Here is a 21,657-nt window from a genome sequence, read left to right on the forward strand (position 1 = left end):
CTGTTCGATTTCTAAACGGTTCTATCTTGTTGCGACCTCATTGTCTCCAGCTAAATCTTATCATGAGAAGGTGCTGAAAGTTTTTTGTGAGGCACAAACTTGCTGTAATATGGTGCAGAAAAACTCAATCTCACTGTGAATAGGTTACGAAAGGATTTTGCAGGATTCAATCTTGTATGAAGTTTACATGAAACCATGCGGCGGAACTATTAATACCCTTGCAATTGCAGTAGTCTTATGACAAGCTTTTAGTGGGCTTGCTTTTCTCAAAGCAAGAAAAAATTCCTAAGACAGAAATTATCCTTGCTTTATTAGAATTAATGGATTGTGGTAATGCAAAATTTTATCAATTAAAGTTAATATACTTATTAAGGTGGGATTGAATGGTTTCTTTGCAAGTATTATTTACTATGCGTTTGAACTTTCTCTTGTTTGTCCTACATTTCTGCCTTATATTTTACCTGCTTCCATGCTAAAAAACTGATCTACACATTCTCAACATAAACACCTAAAATAATTGTTCCTCTATTGCTAATATCAGGTGAGGAAAGGAATTATTTACCATATTTATGTGGAAAGTTTTGGCTAGAAGATGTAGTAAGATCCATGTTAGTTTCTATCCCAAATAAGGGAAAGGCTCCCATATTAGAGCTACAGAACAATAAATTTAAATTTGCACACAGCTAAAGTGGTTCTCAGGATCGTCGATAAGAGAATGGAGAGAAAAGTGCAGATGATTACTGAGGAGATAATCACTTTAGGTTGATGGGAAGAGGTATGTGTATCGTCTTAGCAGTAATGTTCTATAGATTGAGTAGGTAGACCAAATGAATGTATTACAGTATTTATGCAATCTACCTAATTGCTATGGAATTTGCATTAAGATGGAAAGAATTGTACGCACGACAATTTGGTATTGATACCCTGAACAAAAGAGCAAACAGTTCCAGTTGAAGAAATTGGACTAATCATAACGGTAAAATAATTTGATTAAGCCCTTAAGGAGCAATAACATAGTTAAGATCTAAAACAGGAGAAAGTAGCTCTGGACAAAGAAGCAATTCATATCAAACGCAGACTGTCAACATGTGAAGGAATCAGAACAATGATGAAATATATCACAAAAAACCTTATCGAGGAGTGTGGCATTGCACAGAATAGAAAACTGGAACATCCTAGAAAAAGGAATAAAGAAAATCCAAATTTGCACTGGCCTATGTTAAAGATACTAGGCACAACAAAGCTCTGGACAGAATGAGGAAAAGGTACCCGTTGAAAAGAAGCAATAAAAAAAGAATAAACAGGCTAATAGGACATCTGATCAGGGGAAGAAAACAAGTAATAATAACAATACTTTATTCATTTTAAAAATGGTACAACCATATTAAATGTCGTCAATATAAGTATTATTTAACATGTAAACATACTTTCTTAAATGTGATGAAGATTGTCACAAAAGAATTCATCCAATGAGTAAAGTGGGTGAGCAAGTAACCAGGTATATACCCTATTCTTGAAACTCAGGATACCATCTGATTTCAACTGAGTAGGCAGATAGTTATAAAGTCGTATGTTCATATTGTGAAATGTGTTGTAAGTTGATGACAATCAACTTACAAAGTATTAAAGAGATGAGTAATGGATGGCAATAAAGGAAATTCTTACAAGAATGAGAAAACTAGCATTTTAAAGAGAACTCCTAACAAGGAGATGTCGCATGCCACCCACGAAGTCTATAGGTTGTGTAGAGATAGAAGTAATCCTCCTGATCCAGATACCGACTCTCTTATTTGACACTCGTTTCTGCTCTTCACAGCATTACACGCGAGACTAGACTGAAGCACTGTCTTTTCACTATAGTAAATGTTGTATGCATGTCATAAACATTTATTTTTAATACATAAACATTTTGTCATTGTTATCCTTACCGTTTCACATGTGTAGGGTAATGGTAAACAATAGCTTTGGCACCACAGAACAAACACCGAAATATACAAGTTTCACAAATTCTTCATGTCTCTTTTAATATGGAAAAAGCTATATCAAGCTATCACAGCAGAAACATGAAAGTGTAATCATTTGAGCAGCTCTGGATAAGCAATAGTATTATCGTAAAGAATTTAAAAACAAACAATAAATTAATATATATAGATTTGGCACTTCATGATGGTGCACCAGAGAAAAATGCCTAATAAATCAACTATAGACACACAATGTTTCACGAGTGCTTCATTACTTCTTTCAAAGTGGTTATGACCTATTTTAGGCGGTATCAACCCAGCGGCGGAGAATCTCTGCAAGCCTGTAATGACAGGGGTTCACCCGTTATCCCGACAGAAATTTATGGTAACAGGTCCAAAAATTATCCTTAACGAACGACTCTTCAAGTGGGACGTTCATGATAATGAACGGGTCTTCACAAATCCTAGCAGTGTAAGGCTGATGTTGCGACCACTGAATATGGATCATCACACAGCTGAATACTACACTTGCGCTGCTTGGATAGCAGCTCCTCGCAATCTCTCATAACTCTTCAAATGACTACATTTATGAAAATTATAGACGTCTACTTATGATAAATAGCGTTAGAATATCTGAACAACGTGTCACTTTTAATATCAGTGCACACTATTGTTGGTTCTATTTTTGTAAGGTATATTGTAATAAATGGCTGGAAAGGATAAAGTTGTTATTATATCAGCCGTTAGGACGCCTATAGGTGAATTCATAGATTTTATTCACCCGTGCGTTTTATCTTCTATGGATGATTTTTTATGCGACGGAGGTATGATTATTTTTTGTTAAAACTCTTTATCTCAGGTTCTTTCTGTGGCGCGTTATCTTCTCTTCGCGCACATGATCTTGGAGCGGTTGTCATAAAAGAAGCTTTAGTTAGAGCCAGGTTACAGCCGAATGATGTTTCTGAAGTTATCCTAGGACAGGTAAAAATACATTATATTAAATGCTAAATTATCATATGACTATCAAAACCTGCGTACTGCAACATTAAGAAGGGCATTTTCTGATTAATATTTTCTGTTCAAAATTATTAATTCTCGTTTAATGTGTTGTCATTATCTTAAGAATTTAAAATTTCGCATTTACACTTTCATGCATGGTAGGAATTCGCCCATTTTTGTTGATTTCCGTGGAAATATTTGGGCATTAATCAACGATTGAGATATTAAAAAACAAATTCAGTTATCGTTTGGATTTCACCGTTTCAATGGATAAATTCCGTGGATCTTTAACCAATGTGCTTGTTAAAGTCGAATTGTTCGTTCTCATCATTTTGTTTTACTTTCATAACTAATTATGTTTTAATGACTACTTTGTATATTTTTTAGGCTTTGTCCCAGTGAATAATCAGTTTTACAGTTAGCTCAAGCCACACGAAGCCATTGTTAATAAAAATACTGTTTTCTATATAGGCTCTCACTGCTGGCCAAGGTCAGAACCCAGCTCGTCAAGCATCTATGAAAGCTGGGTTACCGAAGGAAGTACCTGCATACGGAGTGAATATGCTCTGTGGCTCCGGATTGAAGTAATTCACTCTTTAAGTTTAAATATTATTTGTTAGGTCGTTAGTTGTTTTAAATATTAATTGTGAAAAATTCCTCTGTTATAGGGCTGTTTCATTAGGAGCTTCCATGATATCTGATGGCCAGGCGAAAGTGGTTGTCTGTGGAGGACAAGAATCTATGAGCCAGGCTCCTCACTGCTATAGGCTTCGATTAGGAGGGGATAAAATTTTGGGAGATACGAAACTAATTGATACCATGATTAGTGATGGCCTTACCGATGCTTTTAATAACTTACACATGGGGTTGACTGGTAGGTTAAGATATAGAGATCTAGTAAGTTGTTGAAGTGGATTGTTTTAGAAAAGACCAACACTTAAGTTTAAAGTATCTTTAACGGTAGTAACAATGTGCTAAATTTTGGTTGTGGCAGTGCATATTGGACTTCCTTGTCTTTGGTTCAAATCCAGGTGATGCCATTATGCACTTCCCTCTGAACCCTAGCTGTCATTGATATTATTTTTGCTACCTTTAGTCTTGTTTTATTCAGTATCCCTTATCTTTTATGGAATGGCATATACTCAAACCTAATCATCAGTAGGTTACATCCACTTTTTTCTACTAGCCATGGTCACATCAGTTCCTGTGGCTCTGACAATGAAAGATATTGTTATTATTATATAAAGTTTCCTTTTATTCATGTTTAAATGACTTATATAAAGCATAATTGAAGAAGTCTGGGTAGGAGAACTTTAAACAAAACAGTGTGTAGAGGTAAAGGAGACCATCCTATCTGGGTTTAGTACTACTTGTAAATGAGCTCTGCCCTCACCTGTCTCATCAACCACTGGGTTTTTTGCTATGGTGCAGCAGTAGCGAAAGTTCAAAGACAATAGCCATTCATTTAATATTTATTCAAGGTATTATTCTACCTATTTTTGATGTTCCCTAATGACTCTTTCCTCTATATGTGTTGCGATAAATTTTTGTTTTCCTTGCAAAATCCTTTGTAACTTTTGCTGGTCATCATGCTGTTTAAAAAGTTTACTCTCATTATTTCAGTACCTGCTTACCTAATATTTTCTCTTTTAAAATGGCTTTTCAATAGGCCCTCATCCACCCACTTCTCTGCCTTTTCCAAATTTCCCCTGCAGCTTCCTCTCTTCACTCACCCTATTAAAACATTTGCCTTCTTATTTGTCCATTATTAGCCACACCCTTATCTCAAAAGCCTCCAATCTATGCTCATCCTCTTGCCTATAAGATCATGTCTCATGTCCATAAATCTTTATGCTCCATATTATAGTCTTTACTAATCTCTTTTTCACATTTTTCTATTGTGCACCTGTCATCAATGATCTTCTTTTTGTAAATCCTTTGCTTGCTAATGGAATTCCTGTCCTAATGTCCCCAATACATGCCCCTCTTTCTCTAAAATACTGTCCAAGTAAATGAACTGCTCCACCTGCTCTAGTTTTTTCTCTCCTACTTTAATACTTAATCTGGCTTTCCTACTTCTTGATAATCTCATTAGTTTTATTTTCTTGTGTTTAATTATTATCCCGCACCTCTGCATAATTCCTGTAAAGCATTAAATGGGGAATCGAGATGGTGTGGTGGCTACCGTACTGGCTTCCCACCCAGAGGGCCCGGGTTCAAATCCCGGCGGTTTTGAATATTTTTCAGAGGTATCTCGATCCCCACTTGAGGTGCTTTGTGGAGGGCACTTTGAGTGAGTACGCCGTCCGTCGGATGGGACGTTAAGCTGCGGGGACCCCTTGGCACCTTTCGTTAAGAGTAGGCTAATGCCGATGCCGGGTTTCTCTCCACCCTTTATCCTTTCCTATCCGTCCCCTATGGCGCAAATGACCTCAGCAGTCGGTCGCCTCCCCTAAATACTGCTACTTGCATTAAATGGTAACTGTAATCCCTTGGCTGTCTGACTACTATTGTTTGATAATCTACAAACCTGATAACCATCTTATAGCCCACTTTTATACCAATCTCATGCCCTTCTCACACTACATTTAACATTTCCTCAGCATATATGTTGAAAATTACTGGCAATAACAGGAGAACCTGTCTCACTCCCCTGCATAACATTGCCCATCCTGATTCTCCATCTGCTACCAGTTCTGCCTTGATTAATATACAAGTTTTAAATAAGTTTCCTATCGCTGCAGTGTACTCCCATATTCCACAATACCCCCATTAACTCTGCCCACTCTAAACGGTCAAATGCCTTCTCATAATCGTTGAGCAAATAAAGACATCCTGATTTTATTCAATGTTCTTTTCTGCTTCTGTGCTCATCACTGCAATGGCATCATTGTTCTCTCCCTTTTCTCAAGCCTAACTGATCTTCTCCGAGGTAGTTGTTGGCACTATTGTGTAACCATATATTTATGAGTTTTGGGATTTACTTTGTATGCATTCATAAATACACGATTTATTAAAAAATACGATATATGCTATAAAATAATGTATACCATTAACTGAGAATTGATATTTGATGAAAATAAAGTAGTTACTGTTACCTTTGTGAAAGGTCAATCTTTGGAACTTGAGAGATTGAAAAGAATGGGCTGGAAGACTTAGAAATTTTAGCTGTTCACTAAATCAAAGAACTTGATTCATTTTTACTACATGTTTTACAGTCATCTAAAGTTTCTTAAAAAAATGTATGTATTTCTTTGTTTTTTTTTAATTTTTAGTCAGTCTCACTTTGTAGCGAAAGTATTTTCATATAGAGGTCTACTTTAAACTTCTGCTTTTTAGTTGTGTTATTTTCTTTTTAGAAACATAATTTAGTCCTCTAAAAAGTTAATTCATTTTCATGATTTTGAGCTAATTGCCATCTGTCACTCGCCTATGGCACCTTTATATAACTGAAATTACCTGTTGAAAAGTGAAACTTGGTGACTGCTCTTGATTTCATGAAGTCTGAATTGTCATCTTTTTTGTAGATAGTCCTTCACAAAGGGCTTCAGCATAAAATGAGATAAAAATGTCAGTAATGGATTATCTTACAAAAAATTATTGATGCAGTACAATTTCCTTAATTAAAGCACCACCTGTTTATAAACCAAAAAATTTGAAACTTCAAAAACTGCTAAGTTGGTTTTCCTCTACTTTTTTTTAGTTTTCTTTTTCTCCTTGAATTCTGGTCACTATTGTGTGAGTTGTTCAATATATTCCTTCTCGATTTTTCCCCTCTCTTGGATAATTCCACTTTTTTTCCAACACCGTTAATTCGTTTTTGAACTTTGCTACTGGTGGGTGCCAGTAGGCCTGGTTAGTCAGGCTGGTCTAATTTCCCAAAGCTAGGGAAAATTTGTCTTTTGTCAGGGTGAGGAGTGGTCTTAAATACACGGAACATACTGGGCTCACTATCATGGTCATTAAAAGGGGTGGTTGCTTAGTAGGAGTTTTTCACCATATTTACTTAGTGAGAGAGGTTTCACTGTATTAGTGAATTGAATAGGAATGCACATTATTCATTCAAATATGAAAAAATAAGTGGTGTCGAAGAAATTCAAGTTTATCTTTGTTTTCTTTACAATATACTTGGTGCCATGAGTAGTGTATCGACTTCACACCCTGAGGGCCCAGGTTTGGATCCCAACTGTTGCAGTATTTTTCATTAGGGATATCAATCCAATAGGGAAACTGGGTCCTTTTATTAAGATTAGGCTAATGCCAATGCTGGGTTTCTTTCTACCCTTCCCCCATGCTTGGAAAATCCTACTTCTATCTTCCCATATATCCCCAATGACACATAGTACCTCAGCTATTGATTACCTCTCCTAATGACTACTACAAGAAACAATATTTTAAAAGTTTTGTTCAAATGCTCATCAGTAGTATATGTCAAACAGGGAAATTCGTGGAGCCTGAAAAAGTTGTGGGATTTAGAACCTTGGTCTGGAAGTCTTTCAAATTTTTGGTTAATATGGCATGAAACTCAAATGGATTTTTTAAGAACAGCACATTTTTTATTTTGAATTTTGAAAAGAGGAGCCAACATGCTAGTTTCATGTTATAACTCTTTTCTTTTCCTAGTATAATTTTTTTCTGTGCATAATTTTGAGAAGCTTGATGAGTTATGTGATATTAATGACTCTCCTCTAGTCCTATCTCTCTCCACCATTTGATATGCGTTGATAGGGCTCATGCAAATTTTACTTTCACCAACAAAATGGATGACAACAGCTTATCATTGCCAGCCAAATGCAAAATATTGGCTTGAAAATATTATAGATTATATTATAGTATTTAGTGTGTCCGGCAGATAACATTTTTGGGTAAAAATATTTTTTGCCACTCAAAAATTAATGAAAAGTAATATGAATTTCTCATTCATTCACCTTGCAATATGTGGTTGGATAGGGATGGAACAGTGAGCTTTTTAATCTGTTTATACTCTGAACCTGAGTTTTATGGTCTTAGCAATTGGTTTATTACTACTGCATGTGCTGATACTTAACTAATTAGTTCCTACCACAAAGAAATTTTTATATTTTATAAAATTATTGTATTATGTTAGTAATTTCACCGAAAGAAACTATTCATTATGGATTTGAGCCTGGCCAAAGCTAATGATTTTTATGCTGTGAAATCTCTGTTTTCTGCATCCATAGTAAATCGGAATTGGACCACAAGTGTTTGGCCAAAGGGAATAAGGTTAATTACAGGTGTTGTCAATGGCAATTAATGGTAATTAATGTGTCACTATTAACCTATATAATGGTTATTATTCAATTATTTACTATCTATTAATTTAATATTTTATTATAATGCATTATCTTATGTATTTTTGGAATTTGTGACTTATTACAGCGGAGGAAGTAGCAAGTAAATGGGGAATCACTCGTGAACAACAGGATGCCATGGCATTGGAATCTCAGAGGCGGACTGCCATTTCCTTAAGTCACATTGGAAAAGGAGGCTTTGATGCAGAAATTGTGCCTGTAGAAGTGACTGGACCAAAGAGGGGTCAAACTACTATAATTGCTAAGGATGAGTATCCCAGGCCAAATTCAACTATGGAAGACTTGCTGAAGCTGAAGCCAGTGTTCAAGGTTTTGAATGAAAATTTTATAACCGATTTAAAGTTTAATGAAAGCAATAGAGTAAGCGATTGGATGGGTGGATATTAGATATTCCACTGAGTAGTTGAGAAAAAAGGAAGTTAACCCATATAGGACTGACTTATGGTATTGATTGGGATAAGTATGAATGGTGAGCGTGAAATCTGCTGCCAATCAATATTCCCAAGTCAAACCTATTAAGAATGACTTTTCTTATTCCTCAGCTCACATATCTCAGTGTATTCAATATCATCATTGATTTGTGATGACCAGTCCAAAAAAATTGAAATGATACTTATTGAGAGTGTATTTGCAATATTTCTTTCCATTCTTTTTGTTTTATCCATCTATACAAATGAATTAAGTTATACTTAAAAAATAGAAATGGAGAGCAGCGGTATGCATTTTGAATAATTATTAATACATAATAGTGGAATTAATATTTTTTCATCAAATGAAGACTGATTCACTTTATACAAGCGAGGGCTGTCCAGAAAGTAACCTCCATTTGCATGTAGCGAGCAAAGTAGTGGGGGGAGTGAAATGTTTGCTGTATTGACACACACTAGGGAAGTATGCCTCAAACTGAAGTGTTTGGAAGGCTGCGCTGTTTGTCATTTGTATACTGTAGCGAGTCAAAATGAGCAATACAATTGGAAATCCCACCAAATGTAAAGTCCACATATTGATAACGTTTTTACTGGCAAGAAACTCGAAGCTGCTGAAATTCATTGGGAAATGTGTGCTGGGCACCGACTAAGTGATGAGTGACAGACAGTGTTGTGCATCAGTGGTGTTGTTAGTTAGTGAGTGATTGGAAAATTGCCCATGATGTCCAAGAACTGGCTGGCAATTCATCAGTTTTTCTGTCAAAAGCTAGGCCGACCACTTTGATTCTAGTCATGAACAATGGTGCAACCATTTTTAAACTGAATGCATCACTGCATCACTCTACCTTCACTCATTATTCCGTCTCCATGCACTTAAAAGAAGTTGCCTATGAATTTCAATTGGTTTGTGGGTTTTTGCTAGTGGAAACCTAATCACAGATTGCCCTTTCATAAATCACGGGATTTTCTATTGCAGCGCACATTGTAACAGTTAGAAGTGAGTAAAGTAGAAGAACCACAGTCTGGACACTACCACAGCAGGATGTGTACCTGTAAAATTGAGGCTTATGGAAACACTTAAGAAGCTCTTTCTGATGTAATATAAATCAAATATATCACAGGATTAAAAGAAAATAGTGAATATAAACTCCATTAATTTTTTAATGCAAATAAATGCAATTCATTTGAACATATTTTGAAGCACTAAATTTTGAAGCGTGAAATATCTTGTAGAAAAAAGAGGTATACTTGTGTGTTTCGATAAAGGATTTAGTATCCTTAATTCATCACATATATCTTCACAAATTAACAACACAGAGTTTGTTAGATAGTTTCTATATCTTTAAGGGCCCTAGCAGGAGAATGAATTTCTTGTTTCTTCATTTTCTTTTTAACTTTTATGCATATTTTGATATTTGTGTTCATTAATGTTTTCTATTGACTGATTGACTGGTTATCATAATTCATAATATTTATGAACTATTAGATTGTTGTACAAATGAATACAAAATAAGTGCCTATCATCATGCCTAAAAATTTTCAGAATTTTTAACTAATGCTCGTTTTTCTCCTTTTTATTATCTATGTTTTTATGGCTGTATACATGCTATAGTTTGGTCAAATGCAATAGTTGTTCAATATTCATAATTGTAAAGGAAGGTATTATTTCAAGGGAATTAGGAAAAAATATTTCCAAAAAAGAAAAGAAAAATATTCTGCTCATCTCGATGCATTTACATGGATTAGGTAATATTTTAAATAAATAACTCGGAAACTTTCAGAGGCAATTAAAACTGAAAAATGTATGATAAAAATCAAAATGCAATTCCAAAATGATCATCTGGGTTCAGAAATATAATGTACAGAGATGATTTGCATGGAAACTGATCCAGACCCTTGAAAACTTTTTGTAAATATGTACATTTCACTTAGTTTTTTGGCTACTTAGAATGCTTTTTGGTTGTAAAAATAACAAAAAAAATGATATTAACATTTTATATTTAATGTGTTCATCAAACTGAAAGAACATGTTTTATACGGTTTCATAGTTATTAGGACCAGGGAAGCACACCATAGTATATGTACGTAAATTTCAACTTTGTCAGCTATATGCAATTTTTTTAAAAGACTTCTCATAAGGGTCCAAATAAAGTCTTAGGATTTGCTCTGTCAGAGAAAGTATTCTGTAATTCTTTGATTTGAATTGATGTCATATTCATTTTAGTAATGTTTCAATAATGTATTGAATATAATTTTCAAAGGAAAGGACTGACAAAGGAGGGAAAATGTGACTTTTACAGAAAGATGGGACAGTGACTGCTGGAAATGCATCTGGTATTAATGATGGGGCTGCTGCTTTGGTGTTGACTTCCGAAGAATATGCTTTAAGTAAAAGTCTTCCAGTCATTGCTTCAATAATTTCATTTGCCCAAGTAGGCCTAGAGCCAATGCAGATGGGAATGGGACCTGTGCCTGCCATTAAAAAAGCAGTAAGATTTAATTTTATTTCATATGCTTTAATTATTGTATTTGAGAAAAGAAAATTATTTCACTCATATTACGGCATGCATAGGTTAGAAAATGCATGAAAAGTTTAATAGAAATTTCTAAGATTTTGTGTTTTCCCTGTGCATGATTGCAGTAAAGTATTCGTGGGTTTTCCGCCTGGTCAGGGCATCAGCGGCCAACATTTCAATGGCATATTTAGTCGTAAAAAAATCAGCAGCTGACCCAATGGAATACCCATGAATACTTCAATAGAAAGTTCGTTGATAATATTGATGGAGAAACAAGAACATGTTTCTGTGAAACTTAAAATGCTCAAGGAGGGCTTTAGTACCAACAGTACCTAATTCAATTTGTTCAATACTGTTTTTTATTTTGGATAAAATGCCTATTTTCCTAAAGGTATGTACTATTGATACATTTCAGCATATTTTAAATGCATTCTAAAACACAAAAAATATCAGCTTTGTTAAGAATAGATAGATACATCCTTTATCTAGTGACAAGTTATTAAATCAGAGGCGGTCTCATATAATTTTTATGATCACCAATATGAACTATTTTTGCAAGGTATGATGAAATCAATTTCTGGCATTTTGTTGAGGATGCCTAGTAAATCTGGTACCATGTTAGCCAGTGTATAAAACTGGTACTTTTTCCAATTACAATGGGTTGAATATCAATGCATCTTATTTTCAAGCCATAGGAAAACCAATCCCAGAGTTCAACTTGCAAATCATCAGTGTGATGCGCAACTAGTTTCATAGTCCCTGTAAAAATATATTTAAACTTAATCTGATTTTAATTGAAAACATTTTCTGTATGCCATATATACTTGCATGCTTGAGAGTTTTATTATGTAGCACTTATAACTCATGTTAAGCCACTGCTTGTGTATCACGTCATCTATTACTACCCTACTGTTTCTTTAGCCTTAAAGTGTCATTCCTAGTAATAGTAGATTTAGGGGAGTGACCGATAGCTGAGGTCATTTGTGCCATTAAGGGTGGAAGGGAATGGAGGAAGTATAGAGGGAAACCTAGTATCGGCATTAGCCTACTCTTAATGAAAGGCACCAAGGAGTCTAAGTTTAACCTCCCATCATATGAACGTCGTACTCACTCAAAGTGCTCTCCACAAAGCACCTCAAGTATGGATTGGGATACTGCTGAAAAAAATCTGCCACATCCAGTATTCAAAACTGGGCTCTTGCAGTGGGAAGCCTGTATGTTAGCCACCTTCTTTTAATAAAATAGGATATTATGTGATAAAACCACTAAGTTGGTGACTCGTAAACCTTTTTTAAGCTAATAAATGCATCATTCATTGAGTTTGAGAACCCTTGGTGAGGTGATGCTTGGGTTGAAACAACTTTGTGTTCACTCTCTGTGTGAATTGCTAATATGTTGTTGCTGCTGATTTCTTCTCTGCCCTGCCTGCTCACTTTAGTGAAAACTAATTTTGGCTTTTAAATATGACTGATTTGGAATTTTTTTTTGTTTTCAGCTTGAAAAAGCCAAATGGACACTTAATGATGTTGACCTGTTTGAATTAAATGAAGCCTTTGCCTCCCAGTCAATTGCATGTGTTCGTGATCTGGGGCTGGATTCATCAAAAGTTAATATTAGAGGTGGAGCTATAGCATTAGGTCATCCTATTGGAGCGTCTGGTATGTTTACTATGAAAATTGTAAAATATATTTTGCTTCCTTTTGCATCATTGCTAACTTATTTAAATATATTGTTTTGAAAGTTATAGTGTCGGGCACAGCCCTTCATAACTGTATTTATATTTTCCTTCACTATTCTTCTTTAAAAAATGAGGAAACAATGACAAGAACTTACAATAAATAATTTTCCCTATTTCATATCATTGTAATGAAATTAACAAGTGTGTTAAATGTTCCGAAAATTTCATATCCTTCTTGAAGTATATTTTACCAAAATGTTCTTTGAAAATTATTAACTCGAACTGTGCTTGATTTTTTGCATAGGGTGCATGAAAAATTGACATTGATTAATAAGGTAATGTCCATATTAAATGAGTTTGTAATTTTCCACAGCCTTTATTTAAAGGCACAATGCATTTCCCCGACTTGTGGTATCATTAGTTACAAGTTACATGCACAGCTATTGAATAAATACCATTCAGACAGAGAAGAGTGGGAGGGTGGCAAAGAAAGCGGGATAGGGAGGGTGGAAAGTAGAAAGCGGGGGGGGGGGGGGGTCAAAGTTTTTTGGGATGTCAAACTAAGTGGTCTGGGTTTTTTCGGTTAGGGGAAGGAGAGGTGGAGGCACCTTGGTTATGACTAAGCATTTGGTCTGGTCAGGGGCATGGGAGGGGTGCGGGTGGATGGTTGCGTAGAACTGTTGGATTTGTTTACCTCAACGAGCAAATCCAACAGTTCTATGTACCCGTCTGCCCCTACCCCCTCCTCCTCCTCTGTCTGAAAGGTATATATTCAATTGCTGTCCGTGTAGCATGTACCTAATGATGCTGCAAGTTAGTGAATCAAGTTGTACCTCAAAATAAAGTCTGTGGCAAATTAAAAGCTCATTTAATATGGGCATCAAACAACTCGACCAAAGTGTGAAGAAAATAACAAAATGTCTCATTCACAGCAGACTCCCTCGAAATGTTGTATTCTAACATTTCCAGTGAGTCTGCCGTGATGGACTAACATCTTCTGGATAATAATTAATCCATTAATTGAAATACTGATGACAACTCCAGTGTGGATTTTAATGGCATATCATAAACCTAAATTCCTAGTGGCCCTAGAGGGAAAGAATGATGAAAAACTAAACCCACAAGTGTTTACTATTCAGTTAAAATGTGGGCCACGTGAATCTGATGATGAAGTTCCTTATTATCACCCCTCATTCAGAGCTCTCTCATGGCCATTTTGACCTTTCTTTGTGTACTACAAAAATATACCATATTTTCCCATCGATGACGTGCGCGTTATCTATAAAAAAATGTTCAGAAGAATGAAAAAATAACAATGCGCATTATCTAATGAAAATTGAAAAAACCCTAACATATACCTACCTATGTACACAATAATTTATAGAAAATTTTTGGAAAAATAAATTAGTCTGGTAGCATGCCTTTCTAATTGCATTCTATTTTATATAGATCTACTACTGTTACAGTTATATCCCCTCATAAATCCATGAGAAAAAGAAGATACATATAATTACTACACGTCATTTATTCTAATTTGTAGTACTTCTTTATTATAATATGGGGAATACGGTATCTTTAGTGTGTTGTTTTTGGCCAAAAATTTGCACACAAGTAACGATGTGTGAGCAGGGGTGTTGTCATGGTGCAAAAGTCAATTTTTGTTCTTCCACAAATCTGGGCGTTTGTGGTGGATTGCTTCGTGCAAATTGTGCATAACTTGCAGGTAATATTCCTTAGTTATTGTTCTACCATGTGGCAGGAACTCATGATCCCTGCAATCGAAGAAAACTGTAAGTAAAAATTACACATTCGACCAAACGTGGCACTCTTTTTTCCGCCTTGGCTTGTGCTGCAGCTTTCATTGGGATGATTGAGCTTTAGTTTCCACGTCATAACCATAAACCCATGATTCGTCACCTGTTATGACCCTCTGGAGCAACTTGGGGTTGTCGCGGACAGAGTCCTACATTAAACCCATTAGCAATGTTAATGTGTTGCTGTTTTTGGTGGAAATTGAGCAATTTTGGTACTAATTTTGCGGTGACCCATATCATGCCCAAATCATTGTTAAAAATCGAATGGCACGAGCCAATTGATATGTTTAGGTCCTCAGCAACTTCTCTAACGGTGATTTGACGATTGGCCAATACTATTTTCTTCACTTCATCAATGTTTTCGTGTGTTATTGACGTGCTTGGGCATCCGGTACGCTCTTCGTCGTTCACATCTTCTCGGCCCTCTGAGAACATTTTGTGCCACCGATAAACGTTGCTTTGGTCCAAGGTATGCCATAGTCAACATTCGGAATGCATCCGCGCACTTAATTTTGTTTTCCGCACAAAATTTGATACAGGTTCTTTGTTCCATTTTTTGGAGCTGGCAAAAATTGAAGACAAGCCAAAACACGTCCAAGTAAAATAGTTGGCTACAATTCGCTGAATATTCAAAATGACCGAACTTTTCAGCATAAGTGGGAGACATAAGTACCAACATAATGCCACAAAAATATAGAAAATCAAATATATGTAACGGGCGAAAATTAAAAATTTGCGATACTTTTTTAACAGACCTCATATAGGAGGGTAAAAATAATGAGTTGGGACCCATAACCATTGCAACTTTTATGCACTACATATGCAGCTACAAAGTACTGTTATGTTCAATATACATATTTATATTGTGATCATTTACAAAATTTCTAAACTTACATGTTTTTGTATTTTTTTACACATAGGGGCACGGATTTTGGTGACTTTGGTACATGCTTTGCAGCAGGAGAATAAGAAGAGAGGTGTTGCAGCTCTCTGTGTTGGAGGTGGGATGGGTGTTGCAATGTGCATTGAATGCAACTGCACAGATTAAAAATCTGAAGGGATAAGATATTTTCGAAATATTTTTTATGGATAATTATTTTCTATTGGTTTATTTTTATTCTTTTGGTTCATTTTTAAGATGAGTTTTTATCAGATTACTTTTTGAATAACAGTTATTTATTGAAATATCATATCATAAACATTTAGTTGTTTGGTTCTATACAGTATATACAGTATTATCTCAAAATTTGTGGAGCCACATTCCTAGTGACAATTCAGAAGTAAAATATACAAAAATATTAGTAGTATCTTTGCGAGAGGAAGTTCTGGGTTTTTCTTTTCTGTTGAAAACTGAGACTGGAAGTAAATGACGAACAATTTTAATTTGAAAATGGTTCAGTTACTTGGTATCCATTGGAGTAAAAACATTCTGGTACTCTAAGAGTCCTCACATTTATAATTAGTTGAGAGAAAATAAGGCTTTGGCATTTAAAAAAATCCATTAGATTTTTATTTGGGTCATTTTGGAGTATGTATATTGAAAAAATTAGCAAAAAATGAATCTCAGTTGGTGGTTAAGTGAAATGATTTGCACAAACGTACACCATAAAAGTAATTTTCGACCAACCACCACTTTTCTGCTCTTTGTCTTTCCATGTGTGGCTCTAGAGTGCTTTTTGCAGTGCAGGTATACACTTTTAATGGCTACCACAAAACTCTAAATTAATTTGAAATTTACTAATTTTGAGTATTACTGTATGTGCCATAAATGCCACAAGGTTAAAAGCCTCATATTAGTGTTGCTATATTTTTGTCTATTGATATATTTATAATATATAGATTTATTCAAGTTCCATTGATAACAAATGTTTTTTATTTTGTTTGAAAATGTCTTAATGTTATTATATAACAAACACAGTTTCTGTGAAGGCCAGTTTATTAGTTTTATATTATTTGTTATTGCTATTGACTTAAAAAAAGGGCTAAGTGAATCTTGTTGATTGCTATTCATATTATAGTATTTATGCACGTCATTTCCTGTGATGATATCTTCTTCTTTGTATCACCTTTTGATTTATGTCTGTAAACTGACATAAGAGATTTAAGTTACTGACCCATGGTTGTCAAAATTCATTCTTGAGACGGGTGCTCATGTAATCATAATACCTTCTACTTAGGAGAAAAGTCATTGATAAAATATTTGTTTACATTCAGTCTCATCAAACCTGCTTTTTATATTTAAAAAAATGATCATTATCTTGAACCCTAGTAGTCCATACATTTTCAACCTAATTTATCAGTTTACCACATGAATAATATTCAAAGCCTTTCCAATTATATATGTTATAATCCATTCCTTTCAGATAGCTTGCCTTTTGAATTTTTCTTGTCATAATTCGGTGAATACTTTTGTCCTATGCCATTCATCTGTGTTTAAATCAAAAGATTGATAGATACACTGGTATACCATTTTTTTCCCTCTCCCATGCTAATATTTTCACAACCTGATAGCCCTCTTAGATGAATTTTTATTAGGCTGCTGACTTATTTGTCCCTTCGTTTTTGTTGTGAAATCTTTCCTTTTCCCTTGGAAATTGTCTCTCGGGATATTTCCAAACTATCTGGTGATTTTTTTCTATGTGGTGATCAATATGGCAAGCGACTATTCCTCTCCCCCTTTTGTGTATATCTTCATTTTTAACTTCATAATTCCACTTTATCTTGTTCATCTGCCTCCAGCATCAGGTTCTGAAAGACCTTATTCTTCTTTGGTGTGCTTCTCTTATGATCTATACCTTTTGATTCATCAAGTACTAAAATCCTTGTGTACCCTTCCTTTCACTGCATTGTTGTTCATAGCTGTTGCTATATCTTCTTAGCATTGCACTGTAGAGATATTCATCACAGAGTCAACAACTCTAGCCTAGCCCTCTGACATTATTATGTATCATTGGTGTTTGAATGGTACCTGCCACTTTTTCCATGAAAAGTGTGTGAGCCCTATATTTATACAATTTTTATAGCTCATGTTTTTTTGTGAAGAAACTTGTACTCCATTAACCTGCCACCCAATTCTGAAACCTCTGCCTTTCCATGGTATTTTCTGTAGAAAATGTAAATTCTGTGATGAAACACATGTGTGAATTAAGTTGAAAGATGTTTATGTTTTGGGACCATATAGTGAAAATAAGATTAGAATCCATGAATTGGTAATAAAAAGTATGGAATCATTTCAGAAGATTGCAATCACATTGAAACAATAGATGAAGATGCAATTCAGAATGATGAGAATGCTATTCATTTAGATTAAGCAAAGGTATATTGGCAGTAGTGACCTTAATGTTCTGGCTAAATATTTGATAAATTGTTTTCCCCCTTTAATAATTTTAGCTACTGTTAAATATCGTTAAAATTCAAAAGGCTGATTTACACTTAATAGGATACAATAATATTTATATTTTGGTTCTTAGGAGAGTGCAACTGTAGATATCTACTCATTGTGTTATTACCAGAGGTTAGCACATAGTGTTAGAACATGTATGTACCAGTACCCAGGTCAGGAATCTTAGATATATTAGAATGGGAAGTCTTGTGCTGAATGTCCGCGGAAGTAACAAGAGTGGTTAAAATATTAATGAACAGTTTTGTGATACTATGCACACCTCTTATAACCTATGATTGACATTTGCACTGAGGGTAAGAAAAAAAAGGTTAGTACTGGTGTCAGTACCAAGGGCAATCTATAGTCTTAGGTACTTCTACCAGTAGCAGTCCCTGGAGTAGTGCTATATTTTTAGTAATAGCTATCCCCTGCTTAACACTAGAAATATATTTTTTTAAACTGTTGTGCAATTAAATTTTATGCTAAGCAAATATTACCTTTTATAAGCATAGTAGCAATTTAGTTTAAGGTGCTCAGTTGGGTTAGGTGACTGTTACTCAAAAGAACTCATATTGTGATGGCACAATATCCATAAACAATGTGGGATTAGTACCTACGACCTTCAGGTTAGCCAGTAAGCAAATTACCGAGTGTATCTACTTATCACTATAAGAACCCTGACATTGTGTAGCAATAAATACAATTGGACCAAGTTTGGTACATGTTGGGTGTTAGTGATCAGTTTTATCATGATTTTATGTATCAAAGAGAGAACGATGTGAACATAACTTCTTTCAGAAAGATTGAGAATGAAGAATACATTCTCTTTAACAGGTTTAATAATTTGCATAAATCTTGAAATCTCCCTAGATGTATTCTATGATGTCACAAATTGAAAAAATCTGAATGATAAAAATAGACTCTAATTTTCCTAGGGTACAATTATGAATGGGTGATCACCATATAGATTAAAAAACAAGGTATCAAGGTGTACTACTTTAAGTATTAATTGGTTGGAAAGAAACTTCATAGATTTATTTCATTGATCTGAACGAAAATATCTGCAATACTAGTCATTGTGAACAACTAATAAAAGCTGTAAGATCTCCATGTAGTCAAGTTTGTGCTTTGAATCATCTCGCTGTAAATTGTGTAACTTGAAACAGTGAAAATGGATTAGTGTATCTTTCATATACTTTTGAATACATATAAAAATAATACATTTTTAATCACCTATGTAAGGTACAAGCATATAGATTTATCATGGAAGTCAGTGTGTATTTAAGGGAAACAAAACACAATACCCAACTTATCCTGAAACCGGGATTCAACTGTTGTCTGCCAGAAATTCTAGCATACAGTATATGCATAAATGTACTTAAAATCTTCTTTTGAAGTTTACTACTTTTTTCTCATTTGTACCGTTCACAAGTATATTTATCATTTTAATGTTATCATTTTAATTGTTTTTGTACCATTTTTAGTCGTTATTCCTCACCATAAAGTGGCCAGTTATAGTAGCAGTATTACTATTAGTTACTCAGATATCTTTGAGAGATTGTGATAATTTGAGTCTAAAACATTGTGCTTTGGTAACTACTGTTAAACTTGAAATTGATTGTTATTGTATTTGACATTTTATGTATTAGTTCTATAACATATAATGACATAAGTACCTCCATAGTATAATTCGGAAAGGCAGAGGCTTCCAAGTATTGTACAATTTCTATCACTTGCAATTTACTATTTTAAAATTTGAATGGCTTACTTTTATTCCAACAAAATATAATTTTTTATCGAATTCAGTTCCTTTGTGTCAATGTTAAAGGATGTTTCAAATGTGAATGATATTGTTAAGAGTAAAAATGACAGCAGGAACAATCATGATTGTCAATCATAAAATCAATGCTTAGGCTTTCTGCAAACTCATGAGTCAGTAAGATGTAAGGTTGATTTAATATGTCGCAAAAAATGCACTCTTCAATCATAATTTGCTTCATTTAGAGGGTGTAAAGCAGAGTGTTGAGCTCCTCCAGGCTTTATGTGGTGATTGATGGAGGTGTATGTATTGAAATAATTATGGTAACCTTATCAAGAACTTAACATTAAAGGAAACTTTTTGTCCTATTGCCAATGCTGGTGCTTATATTATTAGGTAGTCTGATGACCGTCATGTTTTCTCCACCAATGATATCATTGGCAGAATATTTTTAGCATATTTACTGTAGTGGATTGGTTTAAATTTCCTTTTTGGGAGGTTCTCACACAGATGCTACTTTGCTGTGGGACAGCATAATTTTCTAACCTAACACTGTGCAAGGAGTCAACACATTGTATATTAGAAATAAAGGAAGTATTGTACTTGGATCAGCCCATGTAAAGAAAAGAAGTGATAGCCAATTCAACCTGTGACTTTCAGCTGATGAGCTCACTTTCAAAGCTGGAAAAAGCTTTATTTTGCTGATTCCAATAGATTGTACTTACATTGGCAGATTGTTAACTTTAAAGAAGTGCCTCAATGTTTTTAAATTGAGCTGTGAAGAATTGCATACTGCAATGCAAGGGGTTTGCTTAATGCTCAAAAAAAGTTTTTTATCCGATTTTAATGTTTGTAAAATTTTTTTAACAATGAAATTGTTCATTGTAGTGTGTAACAGCATGTTGTTACCTGAAATAATGATGGGTTTATGTTATGGAAAAGTGTTGGAAATCATAAATGTAGGATGTTATATAGAGGATCATTATTTATATACGAGCTTATGTTTAAATTATGTATTTTGAAAAGCTCACAGGAATGTTGAATAAAACTTTTTACATTGTTAATAAAATGCCTTTTTATTTTAATCTGGATGTCCTGAGAGGGAATACAAGTAGGAGCTTGTATGTCAAAAAATAACCTAACCATTACCTTTGGAAACCCATACATTTCATTATCCTCAGATGCTGCTCTTTCCAAAGGAACACTTTTAAAAGCATACCCCAAGAGTCCAATCATTGATTTTTTTCTTGCAGAAAAGTATTTGCTTGGTCTGACATTACATAAAACTTTTATGAGTTCCTTTCTTCCTTGCCATGCCTCCATTTTCATTCTATTTTGGTTCTTGATGCATCAAGTCACTTAATTGTGCAGCAAAACTTCACGTTCAAGTGACTTGACCATGGGCAGTACTTCCCTTCTGTTGTATTCTCCATTGTCAAAATTTCCCATTCCAGTTGAATGGTCTCCTGGTTGAACGAAATATTGAAATAGGGTATTTCTTAAATATTCAATATTGACTTCAGGATTGACACCTTACGTATCTATAAACTCAGATTAATTTTTCTATGAAATATGGAGATAAACTATGAAAAAACCAAATCATGTACTAAGATGAAATGGGTTTAACAGTAGGCGGGGATAAAGCAGTTCCTAGTATTTGGGCTCTATTCACACAAGTAAAGTATGTGGAAATACTAAGTTTGCTATTTCATAGGTAGTAATGTAGAATGCGATGATAGTAGGGTGAATTGTAGGTAAAAAGAGGAAGAAAGAGAAAGGCATATATT

General features: G+C 34.5%; 1 protein-coding gene across 1 annotated transcript; it reads left to right on the plus strand.

The window, feature by feature from the left end:
* The first annotated feature begins 2,626 nt into the window (after window positions 1-2,626).
* Window positions 2,627-20,918, plus strand: Acat2 (Acetyl-CoA acetyltransferase 2). The gene is made up of 8 exons (XM_071591870.1): window positions 2,627-2,719; window positions 2,821-2,942; window positions 3,432-3,544; window positions 3,629-3,834; window positions 8,361-8,602; window positions 11,022-11,210; window positions 12,733-12,895; window positions 15,650-20,918. The coding sequence occupies exons 1-8, from the start codon at window positions 2,668-2,670 to the stop codon at window positions 15,775-15,777; spliced, it is 1,215 nt and encodes a 404-aa protein (XP_071447971.1). The 5' UTR covers window positions 2,627-2,667; the 3' UTR covers window positions 15,778-20,918.
* Window positions 20,919-21,657: the final 739 nt, after the last annotated feature.

This window comes from Hetaerina americana, unplaced genomic scaffold (assembly GCF_022747635.1).
Source record: "Hetaerina americana unplaced genomic scaffold, ioHetAmer1.1.p SCAF_1, whole genome shotgun sequence".
Classification (NCBI taxonomy): Eukaryota; Metazoa; Arthropoda; class Insecta; order Odonata; family Calopterygidae; genus Hetaerina; species Hetaerina americana.